A 23,636-nucleotide genomic window follows, 5' to 3' on the forward strand; every position below is an offset into this window, starting at 1 on the left:
AAAGACAAAAAGTTAATTTTTAACCATCTTTTCAAAACACACCATGTAACGGTATTACATCCAATGAGCCATCTCAATTTTTGGCAAGCTAGCAAAGAGCTAGCTTTTAACTTTTTAAGTCAAAAAAGCTAACTTTTTTACCCAAGTCATTACCCAAAAAGTTGACTTTTTTTTACTAAAAAAAGTCAAAAATTAATTTTTTACCAACTTCTCCCAACACCATATAGTGAGAGACCAATACTTTTCATCTAATCCAATTTCTGATTTTTTATTGGCAGACACCATTTAAGATATTATCACCGTTACTAACAATGGAAAGCACTAAAAGCAAAGAAAAGAAAAAGAACATATGAGCATTTTTTGATGACATGCCCGCTAAAAGAAATTGGACAATAACCATTGAGAACTTGGGGAATTGAAAACATCATTTATACATATTTACCTACATTTTCCTTTTTACTATAATAGAGAATACCTGTATACAATCTATCTATATACTACTGAAGTCGAGAAAGACAATTTTTCACCATCTGTGCAAATTCAAAACACCTCGTATAGCCAATATCGGCAGATCTTGAAGGCGGCAAAAATGGGTACTCAGCTTTTCCAAGCCACAAACAACCACACGCTACTTTCTGATTTCACATTATGTTAGCTCGTAAGGTAAGCGGTCAAATTGACATATCAGCTTTTTTATACTTCATTTGTCAGGCCTGAAGGCTTATTACACCTCAGTTGTAGTATATGTGTTCTCATGCTACAATCCTTCACCTGCTTTTATAACACTACTCAGTTCTCAACCATAAAAAAACAAAATAAAAAAAATAAATAACACTTCAATTTCAATACTTACCTGCATGGCTGTTAGTGTGGACAATAGATCTTTGCACTGATCAAGTAAAGCACGTTCCTTTGCAGTTGTGTTTGCAAGTTCAGACAACAATGGGTTCACTTGGTCTACCTGTCAAAGAAAAATGGTTCAGAAACATAGACCATGAGATGAACTTCAATTTAAGCAAGCATCAAAGCCACTTATAAGCTATCCTTAACTCATTGGCATCATCAATTTAAACGAAAAAATATGATGAAACCAAAAGGCATCCAGGAAAGAGATTTACAGAAAAACCTGAAAATGGCAACAGAATTTTCTTTCCTTCCATCTTCTTGTCAACTTTTGGCACAATTGATATGTGACAATATACACCAAAAAGATAAGAAAAACAAAAAAGAGGAGTGTCCTAAAAACATAATAATCACAAACAGAGTTTGACACCAGCTAGAAATATATGGGAAAGGAAAGAGCTGCTCCTCTCTATCTTCTCTGTTTTTTTTTTTTGGTTTATCTAACTCGCTTACCTAAAAAAAACGAAAGAGCTCCTCCCATTTTTTCAAAATTGAACTGATTTTTTTGCACTTGAAAGGTTGGTAACAAGAAGAAAGTAACACAATCCATTCCTAGGGATGCGCATCTTCCATTCCTCCTCTTTCCCCTTTCTTCCTATTCTCCAATCATACCAAACCATAATCTGCATAAACTCAAAACTTCCTTTTTCTTTCCTAATATAATAGAACCAAAAAGTTTACCAATTGCACATCCAAAAAATTGAATTACAATACCTATCCATAAAAAACTCAAAATAAATAAATTTGCAAAGATTGAAACGCCCACCAAACCAAATTTAAAAATAAAATAAAAGAAAAGAAAAAAGAAGAAAGAAAGATCTTTCACACACTATAGACCTAATATCTAGTGCTTAACAATTTTCAAGCACCATTTTCTTTATGCTATGTCTGGTTTTTGAATTTGGTTGGTTGGGTTAAAAAATAAGAACATGAATAGAATGAATAGACATAAGCAATTTCATTTTTCTTTCCCTTCACAGATCCTAGATCCAAACATACATAGCATTAAAGAATTAAAATAAGAAAAACCCCAAAAATTAAAGAGAATTGAGTTGGATCTATGATTTAGACAGTTGGATGCACACTAAAATAGAAAGGTGGACCTGAAACCAAGGCCTGAGCAGTAGTGAATAAATATCAATATGAAGTTTTATAATTACCCTAAACCACTTTCTAAAAGTAAAAGAGAGTTACAACTCTGTATAAACTAGCTACGGAGAAAATTTCATGGTGAACTATTTAGAAATAAAGAAAGCCAATATAGGTGACAACCAGCCACATAAAAAGGAGATAACCTTGAGGCTAAGAAAATATATTCCAATAATACTGCTAAACAAGCAATTTTGTAAATATATGCTAGATTAAGTGTGTAAAAATACTAAAATCATGTAACCAACTTCTAGAAAGTCTGGCGCTCTTTATTCTACTTTCATTCCTTTCTCAGAAGCATAATAAAAAACCCTTCCCCAACCAAAATGGGATAGGCTCCCCTCTCCATTCCTCATCTCTCCTTACTTCTCTTATAGGGCTCAATTCTAAACCCGCACCGATAATCCAAATCATCTACTTTGTAGACATCACAATAAAGGTTATTCATGAAAAAAATTAACTTCATCAGATAACTATAAACATATGAATAAATAACATTTTATTTTAAAAAATAAATGGTTTAAGTTTACAATCACATTTGTCATTTATTTTATAAAACAAAATGTGATTTTTTTCTTATGTTTATAAATGTCCGATGAAACTCATTTGTTGTATGGATGACTTTTATTGCAAAACCTACGAGACAGCCGGTTCAAATCATCAGCATGGATTTGGAATTAAACCCCATAATAGGAGTATGGAGAGATAAGGTATGGAGGGGAACCCATCCCAACCAAAATAGGCTCAGATAACATTGGCATGGTTTTCACTTTATGCTGATTTTTTAATAACATACCCATAGTATTCATAATTTTGCTTTCATGTCCAGGAAGGCACATTTTACCATATTTACAAAAGGTGTTTATACTTGTACTTAAAAATTATGATGTGCTTACAAAAGGTGTTTATACTTGTACTTAAAAATTATGATGTGCTTACAAAAGGTGTTGATACTTGTACTTAAAAATTATGATGTGCTTACAAAAGGTGTTTATACTTGTACTTAAAAATTATGATGTGCTTACAAAAGGTGTTGATACTTGTACTTAAAAATTATGATGTGCTTACACAAGTGGCAACACAAAGGAATGGAAAAACCATAGAAGAAGAGGAACTTCAATCTTCCATAATTTTCCATTACATAAAGAGCCAGTTTCTGTTGAACCATTTTCTCTTCAGAACACCATTTAACTTATTGACAATATGCAGAAAAAAATAATAATAATGCATGTGAGACAATAATGGTTGATATATGGAAGTCAGTTAGCATGTTCAAATCTTAAACAAAAACTAAACCCCGGCCTTGAAATCCTGCAAAATAATCATGATACTAGATCTGTGGGACTAGATCTGTGGGACTATAATACACAATAATCAAACCTCGAATGCAAAGACAATGCAAAAGAATTACAGACTACATTTACATGTCAGTATACAAATGACTTACAGAAGGGCTAATTGAAATCCCAGCATTCTGAATATTAAGTCCACTCTAAACTTGATTATATAACACAGTGACCAAAATTTTAACATTAAGGCAACAATAGAACTCATCCGATATTATACTTCACACCCTTCAAACAAAGAAAAGTTCAAGTGGCTGTATTATGGTTCTTACTCCTTACTCATCATTGGACCTTTACTGTGTATGATTCCCAATGAATCAAAGTAATATTTGACCTAACTACTATATAGCCAGACATCCTGAGCACAATCTTCTTAATCCAGCAGGTCACAATAACCGCACAATATATTGTTCTGGAAATGTGTGATGATAATACATTGCTAAATGCCATGAACTATATATACTTACAAGAACTATGCTATAAACTAAAATAAGGGAACCTATTACCATATGTCCTAAAACTGTTCTGCTTAAGGTCTACTTATTATACTTTATCCAAACACTTCAGCAAATCAAACTAAAAAATATAAATAAATAGAACCAGTTTAATATTATAAACCAAATTCAACGTTTACTGCCACTGCAAAAAACAAGAAGGATAATTCAAATGATCAACAAGATTACCTTTGTCAACAAAGAGCATATAGAGGATGCCATAGACTGCATCACATCAACTGCTGAACAAATAGCATCTTTGACATTTTGAGTATCTGCCTGTGACAAAATAAAAATAAAAATAAAATTTTTAAAAAAACCAAAACAGAAAATGGTTTCTGAAAGTCACATAAATGCTATATTGGCTATGCATTAAGTGATGATGGGATGCCAATGCTCATTCAAGACAGAAGGCAGGAGCGCAAACCCTTGCACCACCAACAATAGGAAGCCGGAGAGTGCTGCTTTCCAATGCTTCAATAGCCCCAGACAAGGAATTGGAGTGATCCCAGTCAATAAGATCCCAATCATCCAAATAAAGAATCTGCATTCATCAAATACAATTAGATCCAAAATAATGGACAGATGGGTAGAACTAATGAACCCTACTCACAAACAAATGTGCATACCTGTATGTGACCTTGAGAATTTAAAAAATGACAAACAAAAAAAATAAAATGCTTGTCCAAATGATTTAAATGCAATCACCCCTCCGAGAACCACCATGGACCATGGAACAAAATATTCAAGTTACCCACTTCAAAGAGAGAATGACCATAGCATGACTGAGAATGACACAACTCTTTCCCATACATCAATCTTACAGATTCTATATTTTTGGTCTCTGCAGATCAATGACACAACTCTTTCCCATACATCAATCTTACAGATTCTATATTTTTGGTCTCTGCAGATCGATGAAATAGTCCTAACTTATAACTCGAGTTCCCAAGTTGTGTTCTTAAGGAGATTGTGAGTAATGGTGGTGGATTGCATGCCCGCGTGTGTGTGATAACTCTGTTCCGTATTATGCTAATTAATCTTAATTATGATTGTGATTATGTGTTTAATATGATTTTGGGTGCCATTTATATGATTATACGTGGTTTTGGCTTTATATCTGTTTACTGTAGGAAAATCTGTTCAATTTACTATTATAAACTGAAAATTGAAGGCCTTCTCGGCCACAGAAACCGAAATTGACTATGCCATTATGATTGGCGTAATTTTTAGAGTCTATGGTGAAATTTAATTGAAAACTGATTCGGAACGAAATAATTAGATTCAGAATGATTAAATTAAGCTCAATTACTTAACCTAAATCAAATTTGATTAGGCCAACATATATAAGTGGCCTATTTGTATTTATGAGCAATGTTTTGAGCTCATTTCCTCTCCTTTGGCTGGGATCACCCTAGAGAGAGAGAGAGAGAGAGAGAGGGTCGGTTAGAGAGAGAGTGAAGGCAATTGAAGCTTTGATCAAGAAGCTTGGAAATCTTGAAAATTAACTCAAGAATTAACCATAATTTGGAAGATTTGAGCTTCTAGGAATTGGTTATGAATTCATAAGTTTGATATTGTAATTTTGTGAATTCAAGTTAGATGGTAATCAAGAATATAATTTGAGTTAATATTGATGAATTTGGAGCTTGTATGTACATGCATGTGCATAATTGCCATGATCTTATACATTCAAACATGAATCATGTTGAATAAGAAGAATTGAGCACCAAATCTCACATCATGCATAATTTTCATGAGTTTCATGATTATAAGTGTCATTTGTATCATTTGAAATAGAGATGAAGTCAAGAATTGACATGCATGCATGATAGATAAGGATATGGAATTTGTATGAAGTAAAGTATATGGGTTTTGAAAATTATGAAAAGAATTCAAGATAATTTATGAGGCGGACCATGATTTTGGTCAATTGGTTCCAAATTACTCATGTTCTTGTGTTATATGATATCCTTCCCTGCTTTTGTGTCAAAAACATGAGTTTTGAACCTTTAAACATTGAGTTTGAACTTCAAGAACAATTCTGGATTTGGCCTGTCCGCTCGAACGGGAAAATCGCCGCTCGAGCATGAAATGTTAGTTCCCAGAACTTTTGCAAACATTGATGTCCGCTCGAGCGGAGGGAGTCACGCTCAAGCGTCAGTCACATGTTTCGACTCTCAACTCGAGCGTCCGAAGTCACGCTCGAGGGCAAAAATGAGGCAACTAGTACTTTTGCAGACAAAAGGGGTCCGCTCGAGCGGCGAAAGTTGCGCTCGAGCTGGGATCCCTGTTTCAGAAATTTTGAAAAGATTGTTTTGTGTTTTATTTTCCGTTCTCTTTCATTTCTCAGCATTCTTAGGCATGCATTGAGCATTGTAAATGGATAAAGAAGAATATATGAATTTAGAACGGATTGAATTACTTGTGACCCATTATGTCTTATGATATAAGTAGGGTCAAGCACAAGGGCAAATCATCCAGCGGATCACTGTGAGTAATATCTTAGTAAAGATATTTTAAAGTATGTTATTTGTCCAATTACTTACTCCTATTTGAGTTCATAAGTTTGTTTGAATTGTGGACAAATATTCGTTTGTCATAATTGATTGGGCCAAAGGCCATCAAACATGAATGATTGGGCCAAGGGCCGTCAGACATGAATGAAATGGGCCAGAGGCTATTTGATATGCTCGGGCTTGAAGCCGTAACGGGCCTAAGGCCGTTTGATATATGTACATCTGTTTCGACCTTCATTCATGTATCTTCTTTATTTGATATTATTCACTGGGCTTTTGCTCACTCTCATTCATATATATGTAGGTGAGCCAAGAGATGTTCAAACCCAGCCTCGGTGAAGTATGTGAGAAACAGTCAAAGTTTTGAGAAGTCAGCCCTAATATCTCACGCACAAGACTTGCTTTTGCCCTTTTGTTCTTTTGTTATATCTTTGCTATGTGGGTGAAAACGTTGAATCACCTTTTTATATATGTTTTGTTTGGCTGACTGTATGACTGAAAGTTCCTGGATACAGATTAACTCTATGGGTATGTGTGAGTTATTACGAAATATTTGTGGAATGATTTTACTATACCATGTAAGCACAGCTCTATAGACAAAGTCTTTAATCTTGCTTCCGTTTTGGCCCTTAACTCTATTGAAATATGTCTAAGAATTGTTTGAGGCCGTAGGCAATCCCTTGATTACTGGCCCGTTATGACCTTAATCCATGGGGGCGGGTTCGGGTCATGACAGTGTGTGTACAAGATCAGGCGTAATTTGGGTATGTCTGTGCCTGCTTGTCTAGCAAAACCAGAGCTAAAGACAAAGGGTTCTTCATATATTCAGCTAAGTGAATTTAAGAGGAAGGGCAGGGCAGGTTCTGTTCTATATTCAATCTAGTAATAGAAAGAAGACGGTGATCAGCAAAACTAGCATATCAAAAGACATTTCAAAGTTCTATTAAAGGCACAAGGCAACAAAACAGAAGTGGCCAAGATTAAGCTCAAACAAAATGCTAAAAAGACAATGGCCATGGCACTAAAAGAACATGACTTTTAAATTAGGAAAAAGTTGAAAACAAAAGCAAAAAGAAAAAAAAGTAAAATAAAATCAAGACAACAAACCCCATAAGAAACATAACTGCAATGAATTCATGATCTTACTTGTCCCTTGAGGATGGAGTATAGCATCAAGTTTTGCCGCAACAACTGTAACTCTATTCTTTTGGTTTTGATACAATGCAGCAATTTCGAGGTAGCCACCCAACCATTGTATAGGCTTCTCTGGTACAGAGAAGAACAATTAGAAAGACAATAAAAATATTGTTCCAATACCTCATTACTAGGTTTAAAATAAAAATAAAACAAAAACATATTAGCTACAAAGTTATCTAATTTCTACATTTCCTTTTGATCGGCAAATCTTCTAACGTTTGAAAAATCCGCCTAATTGTGTGTGAAAAATGAAGGGAAGGATATTCCCACTGTTAAATATTGACTGTTTGATACATTACTGCTATCAGGTAGGGGTGGGCACCGGCCCGGTGGTCTGGCCAACCCAGCCTGCATTTTCAAGGGCTTGGCATTGATAATTAAGTCCATAGGGCTGGGCTGGACAGAACTTTTTGACCCGTTAATTAAATGGCTTGGGCTTGGGCTTGGGCTTGGGAATAGTCATTATCCCAGCCCAGACCGGCCAGTATGCGTACTTTATATATATATTATATATAATATTCTCTTTTATATACAATTTATTTACTTTTATTTTTGTTTAAAGTAAAGAAAATACACTTTAGATGAAAGTACACTCACCAAGCTTTGAACTTAGGATCAAATGAACAAAATTAAATGTTTACAGCAACTTAACTATAGCTTTCTGAAGAATGTAAAAGTTACCACCAGTAACTCAAATCTTTTCTGCTTGGACTAGTATCCAATCTTGCCAATGGTATATCTTTGTTCAGCCATTTAAGTAGCCAAACATGCATAAAATGTCTCAGATGGTCAGGCCCATAACCATTTAATAGAAACATATCGCTCATGCAGCTATTCTCAAACAACTACTTCATCATTCCCAAACACATTAAAGAAAAACATTTTCCTTTCCTCCCTCATTCTCTTATGCAATAGAATTCAGCACATGGTCCCCCTTGAACAGAAAATTCATTCCTCTTTCTACATCAGGGAAATTATAATATTCATTCCTAAAGCATAAAGAGCCTATGGTTAAGGGAAAAATAAGCAACTATGAAAAATTCAAATACATACATAGGCATAATGTTAAAAAGCTAAACAGTGGTATACACCACCTAATATCTTTTCTCTTCTTCTGCCTTCATCCCTTCTGAACTTTTATCTAACCCCTTTGACTATTTAAGTCATTTACTTTTATTGGATTCCAGATGACATCTCCAAGATAAGACAAAATAGTAGCTGCTGGAAGGGAGCAAACTATATTTTCTATCCTACTTATATGTCGATTTAAAAAGGGTCAAAGCAACCTTCTAATAAATTATTGCACATCCATGGATTATCCGTCGTCATCTGCTCTTTTTTTTCATCATGCCATGAATTTTCCACCCTAGAGATGTCAATGTACCAACTTGTAACCACTAGAAACTGATACTTTCCATCAAACAATTGAAACAAATGTATAGGTGATATTAGTGATCAAAACATAGATGTTATGAGAAGGCAGGAGAAAATTAGATACAAACCAAAACTATTGTATACATCAATGGTAGTGTGGTAATGGTAACAGAAATATAAATGAATGTATGTAAAAAAAACTCATCACTGCATAAACAAACTTACACATGATAAAAATAAAAGATCCATATACAAAGAAGGAAATCAACAAGCTATATACCTCTGCAGTCACTTTCTGGACCATCATTGCATTGTCTGCTCTTGCATTTATAAATCGCCATTGCAAGTGCCTGTTATGTAGCAGCCTCAGCAAGTGTGCATCCCCAACCTTCCCCCTCCTTACATCAGCAGCAAAGCTGAGAATTGAAGGAGTGTTTCCCAAATCGTTATTCACGGTGCTTGCCACACCGCCATTCCTCACTCGAGATGGGCTCATCATCCCCCTCGATGGGGATGACACGGAAGATGTCACAAGCTTGCTTGGCGATGCTGGCCGAACACCACAACGAAGAGGAGAAGATAAACCCCTGCTACCTGAAACTCCTCTAGGCGTTGAAATTGGACTATCCATATAGGATTTCTTCAATGCATTGAGTTTTGGTGGAGTTACCGTTTTCAACCCATTATTATTCTTTGAAATTGGGGAAACTTGCTCTGGCAATCGGCGCTGCAGCCGGTTAGTAGTCTCTTGCCAAAACCTGGCGGGCACCACGATGCCGCGTGGCCCTCTTCCACGCACGGGAGCAGCAGCTCTCACACAACATTCTTGTACAACTCCAGATCCCGCCCCCGCTCCAGTGCTTCCAGAGGTAACACTTTCAGTGTCGTCCGAAGCAACCAGATCAGAAGTGGCAGCAGATCCAGCATCTGAAATTGCATCAATTACAATCGGAGCAGCTTTATCAAGGTCGGGATTGGCTTTCAATCTGGGGCTAGCAACTGAGGCTTTACTGCTATCATCGATCATGATGATGGATTGTTGTTGCAATGCCCCCATTTTTTTCTTATCAGCGGGGCTGCAATCCAAACTCCTTATCGTCATAGAACAATTCAATTCCCGCGATCTCCCAGGCCAGCGATGCTGATGATCTTTAATAATTGGCTTCGAATTTTCCCTCTCCGGCGTCGCTTTCCTGCTCGAACTAGTCAAATTATTCACCGCCGGCGCTGGCTTCGCCTTGCGCGAATACGAATCTCCTTGAAACGAAACTGACAAACTCCTCTTCGAAGCCACCAACAACTTCGCAGCAGCCGACATCTCCCCGGCATTTCCCGGCCGCCTCCGCTCTGCAGATTGCGACCGTGAAGGAGCAGGAATCGGCGTCATCGGCACAGTTCTCGAAACAAGAGGCGAAGGATAGCGCCTGGAGGAAGACGAATTCGAAGACGACGACGACGACGATGATGAATACGAAGATGATGAAGTGGTACAACTAGAAGACAAGTATCGAGAAGTGACATCTCTGGATTTGGGTCTCCGAGGAGGAGGGCCAACGACGCCATTGTCAGCCTCAGAAGGTAACAATGGAGGCCTTTTGGGGTTGTTCTGGTGGTGAACCCCACCTTGTGATGAGACCTTATTAGGGTTCGGCGTAGCAGACACAGCAGCCACCATTATAGCACACACTTGTCACAGCTCATAACTATCAAACCCTAATTACAGCCCAAAACCTGTGACTATTCAAGCTAATTCTTAATTTAGAGAGACAAGGGAGGCGTGAGTGTACTGAAGGGATGAAGTGAGAGAATATATATATATAGAGAGAGAGAGAGAGAGAAAGAAACTAGAAAGGAAGGGGTTCTAGGAGAGAGAAAATGAGGCGATATATGACCGTTACATGAAGCCGGCGGCGAGAATATAAAGAGGCGTGATGAGCGAGATTTGGGAGCGCAACTGCCGTACTAGTTCTAGTTCGTGTGCTTGAGTTGCTATGCTACTACTATGGAAATACATTTACATATATATATACGTTTGAAAATTTCTATTCTTACGTAAAGTTGGGTTATTATTTGGTGGGTGATTGAGGTCAAGTTTGGCATATCTTGAAAAAAATAAAAAGTTAAAAAATTATTATCTTATTTAAATCATATCATTTTATTTAAGTCATATCACTTCTCTTATACATCACTTCAAATCCAACCTAAACCTAACCCATATTTCATAAAAAGTCAAAAAGTATACTTATTTAGATCATCCCAAACAACCCTGAGAGCTCTATAGTGCTGAATTTTATACATGTGGCATTGAAGGAAAGGAAATAAAATAAAATAAAAAAGTTAAAATATTACATTAATGGGTTATTTCACGTGCTATTTTATGGTAATATAATTAGCAAAAAAATATGAAGTATTAATTATTTATATTAAATGAGTGAGAAACACGAAAGTGTATAATGAATAGTAATTGATAAGGAAGCATAGTTACGTGGTACTCCGGTAATATTAAATAATAATTTCTCCATAAAATTTATATAAAACATGACGAATTACATTAATGGTTCTTGTAATTTAGAATTTGTGTTATTTTAATCTCTAATATTTCAATTCTAATATATTTGACCTTAAATTTTGAATTTCGCTCCAAATAAGGACAATTGAATACACCGTCTTTTTTGTAAACAAAAAATACTCTATTTCAAAGGCAAAATCATGAATTTAATAAATATAAACTAGTTTGACAAAAAATAAATGTCAAAAAATTATTTTTGAATTTAAAAAAAATATTTCTACCCACCAAAGACAAAATTATATAAAAATAATAAATCTTCTATAGTTTTATTTATTTTATTTTTTTTACCAAATTAATTTTTGGTATGTGTTTAGATAATGATCATGTAATGAGTAGTTATTTTTGTTGATATTTTTTTATGGTTATCATGCAATGGTTGGTTATTAGGCTATTAATGTATAATCGATATGTTTAATACAGTATATGAAATGTTTTTAGTTTTTTTTATTTAATAAATTTATTTAATAATGATATCAAACTTGTTGTCATGTTTGACTTTTGAAAAAAATAAAAACTAATTTAATGAAAATAAATATCAAAAAAAATTAATTTTAAAAAATTATTTCTACAATTCCAAAAGATAAAATTATATAAAAATGATGTATTTTTAATTTTTTTTTCACCAATTTAATTTTTAGTTTCTTAGAAAAAAAAATTCTAGAAATATATGCTAAAAACCAAACCAACCACAAACTTTATAACTAAGAATGTGTTAACATCTATATATAAGGAAAATAGTCTTTTTAAGGACCATGATTGTGGAAGTGACAAACTCACAAACTAATTTTGTTAATTTGTTAATTTTTAAAGAAATAAAAAAAAATCTATTGGTTAGTTCCCTAAAGTCAAAATTCCAAAAACAAAAATAGTTCTAACTATCTACAATTTTGAATTTTAAAATTCAAAACAATATGATAAGTCATCCTCACTCTTTCAAAAAATAATGTTGATCAAAACAATATAAATAAATGCACTAATTATTTATGATTTTGAATTTCAAAATTCAAAATAATATGGTAATCTACTTTCATCTCACTCTCACCCTTTCCGAAAATAATATAAATCTAAAATTTAAAAACCCAATCAAATTAAAAATTCAATAAAATCATCTCTTTAAAATACTCAATATTTGATCTTTTTTTCAGCTCGCCCAACTCTCCAAATGTAATGATGCAATGGTTATTCTCTCTCTTTGCCAATAGTCCAAACTTATTTCAAGTTTATTTGTTTGTGAATTTTTTTTTTTTTTTTGTAAATTTATATTTTTGTGTGAGTATTTTTTTTTTCTCTATTTGACTTTTTTTCCAATGTATTTTTTTTCCAACTAAATTGATAATAATATATAACTATCTTTGTTTTGAGAGTTGATTTGACGTTTTTTTTTTTTTTTTTGGTGGATGTTTGTGTATTTTTTATATTGTTGTTATTATTTCTTTTGATATATCAACAATAGTGTAATATTTTGTCTCTAAAAGTGTAATATTTGTTGGGAAAAACTTTAGCCAACCAATTTCCTCCGTCGCGAAGTTTGTCCCAAATGGCCTTTCCGGAAAAGTCAAAAAATGACTTTTAGAGACAAAATTTTGCATTTGTCACTATAAATAGACTTTTAGAGACAAAAATAGGTGGTTGCAAAAAGTTTTGATTTTGAGACAACCAAAATTTGTCTCTAAAAGTCTATTTAGAGTCCAAGGCAACAGGGTAGTTATGGAGACAAAGAAACTAATTTTTGCGACAACACAAATTGGTGTCTAAAAGTTTTAATTTTTTGGAACAAATGGTAGTGGTCCGTAAAAGTTTTAGTTTTTTAGGACAAAGGGAAATGGTGGTTAAAAGTTCTAATTTTTGGGACAAATAAAAGTAGTGGCTAAAAGCTTATTAAATATTTTTTGAGACAACTAAAATTGGTCTCTAAAAGTTTGATAATTGTTTTTTTTTTTTTTTTGATTTTGTAACATTTATTCTAAAAATACTAATTTGAACATCAACTTATATTCCTTTCTTGATTTCTCAACAACCAAACAGAAAATATATATCACCAAACCATCCACTCATCTCCAAATTAAAATTCAACTACAAAAAAAAAAAAAAAATGCTCATCGCATTCAATAACAAACAAATACCATGCTCTAATTCATTAGTACGTAATATCTTGATTGTATATATGACAGAGATTTCAAAAGTATCATTTCCAATTTATAAGGCTAGTGTTATAAGCATTGTTTATAGCATTCAACTGTTCAATGAACAGATTGTTATTAGAATTATATCTACCTACATAACAAAACAACTCAACTCAACTCATCGCATCTTCTTCTCAATGGTTTCGTTAAAATGGCATTCAAAATCTAGCAGAGAGCTCCCAAGCTTTAAATCGACGCAAGCTTGCAGGACCTGCATAGAATAGGCCAAACTCTCAAATAGATTACCAATTAAAAATTATCCAATAATAGATTAATTTAATAAATTACAATTTAATGTGCCGATTGTAGTATCTGAAGTTCAATTACAAACATTACTCCAGTGAAAACAATTCCTTGTAGAACAGTAAGTAAAAGGAATAACTCCTATGAAAAGTGTAATTATGCAAATATATATATAGACAAAAAGGAGAATATTGTTCTAAATCGCCTGCCACACTCCCACGTGAGATACATGTGGGCCTCACACAAATGCACCCCACTGTTTGTCTCTCATGTGATACGTTCTTCAAAAAAATTCTGTCTACTTATAAAAACTAATCCTTAGAAATTGTCTTCGCCCACTCATTATTATGTAATCCATTTCCTTCAGAGAGAAAGAGTTCAAAACTAGTCCTCCCCCTTGCTCATAAATTAATGTAATCTTATCTTATAAAATCACTCTAGAAAGTTAATACTCACAATTTTCTAGAAAAGTGAATGTATAGTCCTTTCCTCTTATTTTCTACAAAAGATCAAAAACCCAGTTCAGATTTAACACAAACAATCAAAAGGGACCCGATCAGGTGCTGCTGCCTTGAAGAAAACAATTCAGAAGATACTAAAAGCACAGTGATGTATAACCTGTACTAGCATATACATGTAATCCAATCATATCAATATCCTAAGATTCATCAGATTTATTGAATGAAACAAATATCAATTACTCAAACATTCTGAAAAGATGACTTACTAAGAAGAAGAATCAGTAGAGGGTACTCTTCGACTGATCTGCTGCATCAAGAAGTCGACTTTGGCATTGTATTTCGTGCGATCAGACTCCAAGATTTGAATTCTTTCCACCAGCTCCTCATTGATTCTTCGTTGCTCTTCAGCCTCCCTTGTAGCAGCCTCATTATCCCTCTCGAGTTGGGCACGGGTAAGTTTTCCAGATAATGTTGTACTTGGTTTTCGACCACGCCCTAAGCCGCGTATGTAGCCAACTTTTTGTCCAAATACCTCAATAGAAAGTTGCTCATCAGATATCGGGCAAGATCCTTCTTCAATAGCTTTCTCTTGCCGCTTTTCAAGCTTGTACTACAATATTCATTAGTTGAGATAAAATTAAGTATCCATCCACATTTTATTAAGGATATAAGGAATGAAAGTACATAAAGATTGATGTCTTACATGTCTAATCTCAGCATCAGCATGCACCCATGCCTCTTTTTTCTCACTAAAATGCGTCTTTTTGTACAACTCAACAAGTCCAAGTTCCTCTCCAGTGGCACGGTCTCGCTGTGCCATTTATAGCACACATTAAACCTCAATATAGATTACGTTGTTCAATTACAATTACAAAACATAAATTATAGATTCTATAATTAATACCTCATCATATTGCACTTTTTCTGAAGGCCTTTGAGCCAGCAGTGTGGAGGACTTTCAACTTCTCCCGATTCAACTTATTCTTGCCACATCTCACCTATTATTAAATGCATAAGTCAGAGTACAAAGTGTTTCTTTTATTATTAAACATTTCTCATCTACAAGAAATATAGAATTGGAGATAGCAGGTTGAAATAGGTTAGTAAATTGTAGAAATGGGTCAGTTTTATGGATCAATTTTCTCCAGTGCTCTATTATGCCATATTCTCGTTTAAGTCTAAGATGATCATGCTTATCTCCCGATTTCAAGTGAAAATGAATAAAAAAAAATACAAAGTAAAGACTTGGCTATTATATGACAACGATATAATAATGAGTAAATCATCTAGATATGGTTCATCATTGTCCTTTTCTTCTTCTTCCTCTTTCTCACCACCAGTCATGTGGAATGAAAGCATAAAATCAAACAGATGCAGGTAGACGGGATCAATTTTCTCCAGTGCTCTATTACGCTATATTCCCATTTAAGGCTATGAATAAAAAAAAAATACAAAAATCTAATTCTCTCTCTCACAAGTTAAAAATCAACAATCAAACTTTTGCATGCCAATCATAATAAATCATATAGTCACAAAAATAAAATACGCATATTTTTCTTAATGCGTAAAGTAGTCTTTCAGAAATTCCTTGTTTAAAGATTCAACAAATTCACAAGCATTCTGCAAGTTAATGTGTATTTTACATCAAACTCGGCATTTAACTTCTAATAGGAACACAATTACTGCTCATACCATAGCATATTATGACACGGAGCTTAGGGCACTTCATATTTAAACCATCATGTTTGACAAAAAATGAGACAAGATTGACGTTACCTTATAGTCCTTGTCAGACCACTTTTCGCACAAAAACTTCCACGTCTCTTTTTCCATGTTTTCGGGTGGATCCGCAAGGGCAGATTCCATTGTAGGGAAACTTCTAAAGCGTTGTCGTAGGTCATGGCGATAGCTCTTATACCGGTCGTGCATCAAATTGAGGATAGATTCGATAGCATAGGGTTCATTGGTAAACTTAAAACCTTCCTGTCATACCAAACAAGAAAAAATTAAAGCACATTAAAATCTTCCCTCAAAGTTGTTTATGGTGCGTGTTAATTATTGTGCCAGAAACAAATAAATGGTACAAATAGTGCTATCAAAATGCTTGATGAAATAATGTGGGAAGAGGAAATTTACTGGGAAAATAATTATCCAGAAAATAATTTGCAAAGAGGAAATCTAAATCTCAGCAATTGTACCACTTACTTGAAGGTATGCAACCAATGTTTCTTTATCCTCTTCACTAATATCAGTCCACGATGGCACATTTTGTGGGGCAAATTGCCTAGTGACAATCCCTAATTCACTGGTAAATTTTTCAGATGCTTCACCATATGGTCGTCCACTAACCTTACAAATCTGAATAGGCAATCGCACCCCTTGATTTTTTAGCTTGGCCAATTTGAGGCTTCGTGACTTCCCACGTCCTCTCTTACCCTTGGATGTGCCTACTAGAAACAATGAAAAAGTATCATGTTAATATATAGATTGAAAAGACGAGAACCACCAACCAAAACAAAACATAAACTTAAAATATTTACAAACCATCAGTGTTGCAATGTGTGCTAGAAGTATCCGAGTGTGAAACTTGTGACGTAACTTCATGTACCGATTCTGATGTAAATGGGTGCAGTGTAGATGATCGAACTGATTTAATGGATGCATGGGGTCCAGGTGTTGATTGAGTGGATGAGCGAACTAATTTAGTGGATGCATGGGGTGTAGGTGCATGGGGTCTAGGTACATACCCTGCTCGTCCTCTGCCTCTTGTGGACATACCTGTTGAGAAGTTGAGGGTATATACATCATATATTGCTACACTGCATATATACTTATGCATATATATTAATAAACAGTATATACCATTAGATTTAGTACAAGTAACCAGAAATTAAGCAGAATCATGCAGTGCATAAAGCTTGTCATCATCAGAATGCCAAGATATAACATGCAGAGTTTTTTACATAGGATTACATATATTTTACCAACAAAAATAAAATAAAATTAATTAATAGTAGTACAACTAAGCACATGGTATGAACCTGCGCTCCTTTTCCGCAAGAGTATGGTCTAAGATGACACTATAAGCCAAGTTAGTTGTGCTTTCAGATATTAATAGAAGAATGATTTACTTGCTTCCCATTATTAATGTGGGTTTCTGGTGGTTGACAAAAATGAGGCAGGGCTGGCTACATTTCTAAATGAGATCTTAACACAGGCCTACATTTAGCAAAGGTACTACAGTAGTAAATCTTTGTGAACAATTTTTTTTTTGTGAAAAAAAAAGCAAGAATGGTCATGCCTCACGTATCAACACAACGAAAAGTATGGGTTTTTAGTGTTTGACAAAAATGAGGCAGGGATGGTTAGATTTCCAAATAAAATCTTAATACAAGCTTACATTTTTATTTTTTTTTGGATAAATAAAGGGAGAGGCAGGGGAATTAATACAAGCTTACATTTAACAAAGGTACCCACTAAATCAGCAAATTTCTAACCTCACAGCCAGAGCATGGTCTAGAAGCCAGTTGCTGTTTGGTTAAAAGTTGTAAGAAGATTTTCAACGCTTCATAGTTAAAATTCTAATGTAACAATGAATAGTGTACAATAATTATAGAATAGTAATGTTGTTTTAATGATCAAATTGTTATTTTTAACTTTTCCCTCCATTTAATTTATTCAATTCAGTTATTCTAAATCATTGAAGTCATCCGAGATATCTCCCAGGTAGACGACAACTCTAAACCATTGAGAACATCTCTGAAGATGACCATTCTCAATCATTGAGGTCATCTCTCAAGCCATTTTCCAAAACAACCGGCCTTAACAACCAGCGTAACCAGCCCTGTTGTAAAGAAGATGAACAATATTTTTGTATAATATTATTGTGCTGACAACTTTAACTGTAAATAAAAATTTATGTCAAATTTGACCCCAAAAAAATAATTATGATTTTTAGCAATACAAATAACAGACCATTAGAGTATTATATTTTTTTATACCTACAATATTTTACAGAGTTTGGACCATCTAACCTCACAGCCAGAGCATGGAGTTCGAAAATATCAGCAAATTTCTTCTCAACGCATGTGGTTGTGTCAGCACGTGCAGAGGGACACAGACGGATTTTCTGAACTTCAATTCATTATGTGCCAAAGCAAGAGAGATGAATTGCAATTCTGGCAGACAACAAGAGGCTCCCCTCAATTTCAAGTCAGCCTATTAATTTTCTTGTGTAGTAGAAGCGGATTCCAAATCTTCAGCTGTCACTGGCTGATGCAGCTGCATTCATAAAAAGAGTAGTCAAAGTAAGCAGCAGATAAGAACCTAAGAATGTCTTGTATGGCATAGATGTTAGGTGATATCTCTTGATATGATCCACAAATTAATCATCATCGAAGAAACAGGGCATTATCTCATAGGGATATGAAGTAGGGTTTTTCATAGGTCCATCCTTTGTACCCACAATCAACTTTAGACATGCCCATATATAGTCGGATGGGTTTGTTGGGCAACCCAGAAATTGCCAAACACAAATTTAATCCAAATTCCAAAATCATGTTTGGTAAACAGATACAGAAAAAGGAACGAAGAAAAAATGCATTTTAAGAAGACATATGAGAAGATCAACTTAAATCTGCCAAAACATAAGCATTTGCAAAAAGTAACTGAAACAACTTTGTTTTGGTCCCTGCCTGGACAAATTACCAAGATATGATACATGTGACCTGGTAGGCAATCTTCATAAGCAAACCTCCATAAGTGATTAGAAAAGCTTAATTAACACCCAGAAAAGGACTAATATTGACCTGCATATAAACTTTCACTCCTTAGTCCCAGACTTGCAGTTAAGCATAATTGCAAGGAGACCTTTTCATAACTAATATTCAAAGATGCAAAATATCCTTAGTAAAATGGCACATTCAGTAAATAACATCAAGTAGATTTGTATAGATTTGTATTTTTGAAAAAAATAAATAAGATTCATATTGGCAATTCAAGAACTCTTCAACACATAGAAAAAGAACAACATTAATTTCACTCAACCTATATAACTGAAAGTATAAAAAAGGGGCATTTCCAACGAAATCAAACAATATATACAGAATTTCAAAAGCCTTAGAAAATTAAATAGCAGCAAATTTCATTGACTATCATCACTATCATAATCAATCATATCATCATTAACTTCATCATCTTCAAGATTCTCCTCATGGAATTCGCCATCAATATCAACACATATCATTTCCATGTCTTCTTTGCATAATTCTATGGGTTGATCATCCATGTGCACTGCATTTCCAAGACCAAATGATTCAAATTCTTGGTATGGTTCATCATTGTCCTTTTCTTCCTCTTCCTCTTTCTCTTCCTCTTCATCCCTTTTCAGTAGAATGTCATATATTGCCCGAGGTATTATTCTTTGTACAACTCGATAATTGTTGCCAAATTTCATGTCTTTCATATAAAACACTTGTATAGCTTGGCATGCTAGCACAAACGGTTCATCCTTGTACCAAGTTCTTGTAACATTCACACTAACATATTTATAATCATCAAATTTCATTCCATTTTTTTCATTGCCAACATCCCACCAATCACACTTAAAGAGGAACACCCGATTTCTCCCTAGATATTTCAACTCGACTATATCTCTAACAACTCCATAAAAATCAATAGCTTCTCCTTTATGGTCACCCTTAACAACCACACCACTATTTTGAGTTTTTCGGTTCATGTCACGATCTTGAGTGTGAAATCTGGTCCCATTGATAATGCAACCACTGTATCGTGTCACTCGACTATCAGGACCTCGGGCTAGGTTCATAAGTTGATTGGAAGCGTCCATGGTCCCTTCAAGTTGTTGCTTTGTGACCTAATTCCATTTATGATGTGAAATGTATTAGCATATACTTAGTTACATTATTTAAATGCACAAATAAGGTTAAAAATTTACAGCTCTTACGTATTTTAGAAACCATGTATGAAACTCTGATTCCAGCCTCTCTTGAACATTTCTCAAACCTTGTCTCTCAAGTTCATCCATGTATTGCCTATAAATTATTACACAACATTATTTGACACAAATAGTTGTGAAAGTAGTAGAATTCACAATGAAAATTTTTGCAGTGAATATAATCATATGGTGGTTTCTTACCTCACATACGGTTGAATTTCATCACAATTATTCAACACATACCATCGAGCTTTCTTCAAATCTTTTAAATTCAACACATCATTAACTGCAGCTCCTATTCCACGTACTTTTTGCTTAAATACAAAAATATTTCCATCTTGTGTAGCTTTAATAGGCCTATCATAATTCCGCTCTGGTCTATTAAATTTTGTCTCACCTTCGTTGAAGTACATAGAGAAAAATGTAAGAGCCTCATTATCAATGTAACCTTCAGCAATAGAGCCTTCTGGACGGGCTTTGTTACGCACATAGCCCTTAAGAATATGCATGTACCTCTCAAATGCATACATCCACCGGTATTGCACCGGTCCAGCAAGGATTGCTTCACGTGATAAGTGTACGCATAAATGGATCATAATATCGAAAAAAGATGGTGGAAATATCTTCTCAAGCTTGCACAAAATTAAAACAATATCTTTCTCAAGTTGTTCTAAGACATCAACTCTCAATGTTTTTGCCGATAACTCCTTAAAGAACAAGCAAAGCTCAATTAAAGCCTTGCTCACATCCTTTTTCAAACATCCACGTAGGGCAACAGGAAGCAATCTTTGCAAGATAACATGGCAATCATGGCTTTTCAACCCTGTAATTCGACAATCACTAGTGCTCACACAATGTGATATGTTTGATGCATAGCCATCTGGCAACTTAATTGTACTCAAGAATTCACAAAAACTCCTTTTTTCAGTTGGAGAGAGCATGAAGCAAGGAGTGGGTAGGTAGGTTTTTCCATCTACTTGCCTTGGATGTAATTCAGGCCTTATACCCATAGCCACTAGATCAAGATGAGCCTTGTATGAGTCCTTGGTTTTTCCATCAACGTTCATCAATGTTCCCATCCACTATCGCATACATTCTTTTCAATGTGCATAACATCGAGGTTGTGGCGAACTTTGAGGGTTTTCCAGTAAGGTAACTCAAAGAAGATGCTTCTCCTTGTCCAATTTAAATATTGAGGAGAACGTTTTCGCTTCTTCCCACGTTCATCTATCTTCCCAAATACTGTCGAGTCAAGATGCTCCAATTGTCCCAAAACCTCCTTCCCAGACAACAACTTGGGTTCCGATCTATGCTCTGGCTCACCATTGAATGCCTTGCTTTTTCGTAAAACATGATTATGCGGCAAAAAACGACGATGTCCCGTGTAACAAGTTTTCTTCCAATGATGCAAGTATTGGTGAGATGCATCCTCATTACATGAAGGGCAAGCCAATTTCCCTTTGGTGCTCCAACCGGATAAGTTACCATATGCAGGGAAATCGTTGATGGTCCATAACAATGCAGCACGTAATTGAAAACTTTGGCCATTTGATGCATCGTATGTTTCTACCCCTACCTCCCATAACTCCTTTAACTCATCTATCAATGGCCGTAAAAACACATCAAAGTCAAACCCGGGAGCCCTACGCCCAGGAATAAGCAAAGGCATCATAAAAAATGGATCCTTCATACATTTCCATGGTGGTAAATTGTATGGGACAAGAAAAACCAGCCATATGCTATATGAGTTACTCATGTTTCCAAACGGGTTAAAACCATCGCTAGCTAGTCCGAGCCTAACGTTACGCGGATCTTTGGCAAAAGACTCATGCTTTTTGTCAAAGTCTTTCCATGCTTCAGAATCAGCCGGATGACGCAACACATTTTCCTCCTCTACACGTTTATCCTTGTGCCACTTCATATCAATAGCCGTCTTCCTGGATATGAATAGCCTTTGTAGCCGTGGTTTTAAAGGAAAGTATCGCAGAACCTTGTGAGGGATCTTTTTACCTTTACCTTTACCTTTACGAACCTTGTATCTTGGCGCTTTACAAGTAGGACACTCATCTTCATTTTCATACTCCTTCCAAAAAAGTACGCAATCGTTCTTGCATACATGTATTTTTTGATAGTCGAGGCCCAAATCTCGAATTATTTGTTTAGCCTCATTGTAAGAGCATGGAAGCGTTTCACCAATGGGAAGTGCCTCCTTCAACAATTCCAACAACATCGTGAGTGATTTGTTGCTCCATCTATTAAATATCTTTAGATGTAGCAATTTAACCATGAATAATAGTTTGGAGAATCGTTGGCAATCCGGATACAAATCTTGCTCCGCATCCCTCATTAATCTTGCAAATTTATTTGTTTCTCCACCACAACTACTTGGTAAGTCAGGATTACGACTACTAGATGCTTCTCCCACATAACCAAATGTGGTTGTTCCACTTCGTATGTCATGAATAACTTCTCGCACCTCGGTATTGGGACTATTTGACTTCTCTGTCACATTGTCAAGATATTCATCATTTTCATTTTGTGAGTCATCATTATCATTCAACTCAAAACCTTCCCCATGATACACCCACCTAGTGTAACTCGTGACCACCCCATATGCATACAAATGAATTTCAACTTCCTCTATGGTTTTTTGAATATGGTTGTTGCATCTATAACATGGACACCAAATCTTATCTGTCTCTGGTTTCATATGATCACGAGCAAACAAGATAAATTCCCTCACCCCATCAATGTACTGAGGTGATCTTCTATTATGAAGTTGCATCCAACTCCTATCCATGGTGCAAAAGAACTAAAGAAGAAAGAGAAAAAAAAAAAAAGAAAAAGAAGAAGGTAAAAGCTTAAAAAATAGGAAACATAATGCTACAATTTTCGACTCTAATAACACAAGCGAATCAAAATAAATTTAACAATGCAATCAATCGAATTGGCATCTACATTTCCAAATAACACAAATATAATAAAATCAAACAAATCAGGATTAGATCAGACCATATCATCAAAGCAAAAGAAACATCAAATTAAAGAGGCCTGCAAAAAGTCATTAACACTTTTGCAACCAAATAGCTTCGTTTTAAAAATAAAATAATATGATAAAGTATTTCTTTTTTTAAAGTCCTTTATTTTGTCCTTAAAAATATAGGTTTTATAGACAAAAAATTTTTGTTCCTAAAATTTTGTCTTTAAAACCATGGTTTCATAGATTAGGTGCTTCAAAGATT

At 34.8% G+C, this 23,636-nt stretch overlaps 4 protein-coding genes across 5 annotated transcripts; all 4 read right to left on the reverse strand.

The window, feature by feature from the left end:
• Positions 1-376: 376 nt before the first annotated feature.
• LOC114260304 (QWRF motif-containing protein 2) lies at positions 377-10,985 on the reverse strand. Its single transcript, XM_028200386.2, has 6 exons — positions 9,263-10,985; positions 7,558-7,677; positions 4,320-4,436; positions 4,082-4,171; positions 854-961; positions 377-771 (listed from the first exon to the last, which is right to left on the reverse strand). The coding sequence occupies exons 1-6, from the start codon at positions 10,655-10,657 to the stop codon at positions 694-696; spliced, it is 1,908 nt and encodes a 635-aa protein (XP_028056187.2). The 5' UTR covers positions 10,658-10,985; the 3' UTR covers positions 377-693.
• Positions 10,986-13,660: 2,675 nt separating this feature from the next.
• On the reverse strand, positions 13,661-19,053 carry LOC145816147 (uncharacterized). 2 transcript variants are annotated; one of them, XR_014358575.1, is made up of 5 exons: positions 16,215-16,442; positions 15,343-15,436; positions 15,142-15,249; positions 14,705-15,048; positions 13,661-13,945 (listed from the first exon to the last, which is right to left on the reverse strand). XR_014358575.1 is itself a non-coding variant. In XM_082912390.1 (4 exons), exons 2-4 carry the CDS (start codon positions 17,212-17,214, stop codon positions 13,853-13,855), a joined length of 567 nt encoding a protein of 188 aa, XP_082768516.1. In that variant the 5' UTR covers positions 17,215-17,216; positions 18,473-19,053; the 3' UTR covers positions 13,661-13,852. The 2 variants fall into 2 exon arrangements, 1 of the variants encoding a protein (XP_082768516.1); XM_082912390.1 differs by lacking the exons at positions 14,705-15,048; positions 15,142-15,249; positions 15,343-15,436; positions 16,215-16,442 and adding exons at positions 16,644-16,885; positions 16,983-17,216; positions 18,473-19,053.
• A 227-nt stretch (positions 19,054-19,280) lies between these two features.
• Positions 19,281-21,461, reverse strand: LOC145816094 (uncharacterized). The gene is made up of 3 exons (XM_082912336.1): positions 20,596-21,461; positions 20,404-20,491; positions 19,281-20,313 (listed from the first exon to the last, which is right to left on the reverse strand). The coding sequence occupies exons 1-3, from the start codon at positions 21,459-21,461 to the stop codon at positions 19,582-19,584; spliced, it is 1,686 nt and encodes a 561-aa protein (XP_082768462.1). The 3' UTR covers positions 19,281-19,581.
• Positions 21,461-23,194, reverse strand: LOC114259401 (uncharacterized). Its single transcript, XM_082912337.1, has one exon. The coding sequence runs from the start codon at positions 23,192-23,194 to the stop codon at positions 21,461-21,463; it is 1,734 nt and encodes a 577-aa protein (XP_082768463.1).
• Between the last annotated feature and the right edge of the window lie 442 nt (positions 23,195-23,636).

Source organism: Camellia sinensis, unplaced genomic scaffold (assembly GCF_055761805.1).
Source record: "Camellia sinensis isolate YWXY unplaced genomic scaffold, ASM5576180v1 Unanchor3, whole genome shotgun sequence".
NCBI lineage: Eukaryota > Viridiplantae > Streptophyta > Magnoliopsida > Ericales > Theaceae > Camellia > Camellia sinensis.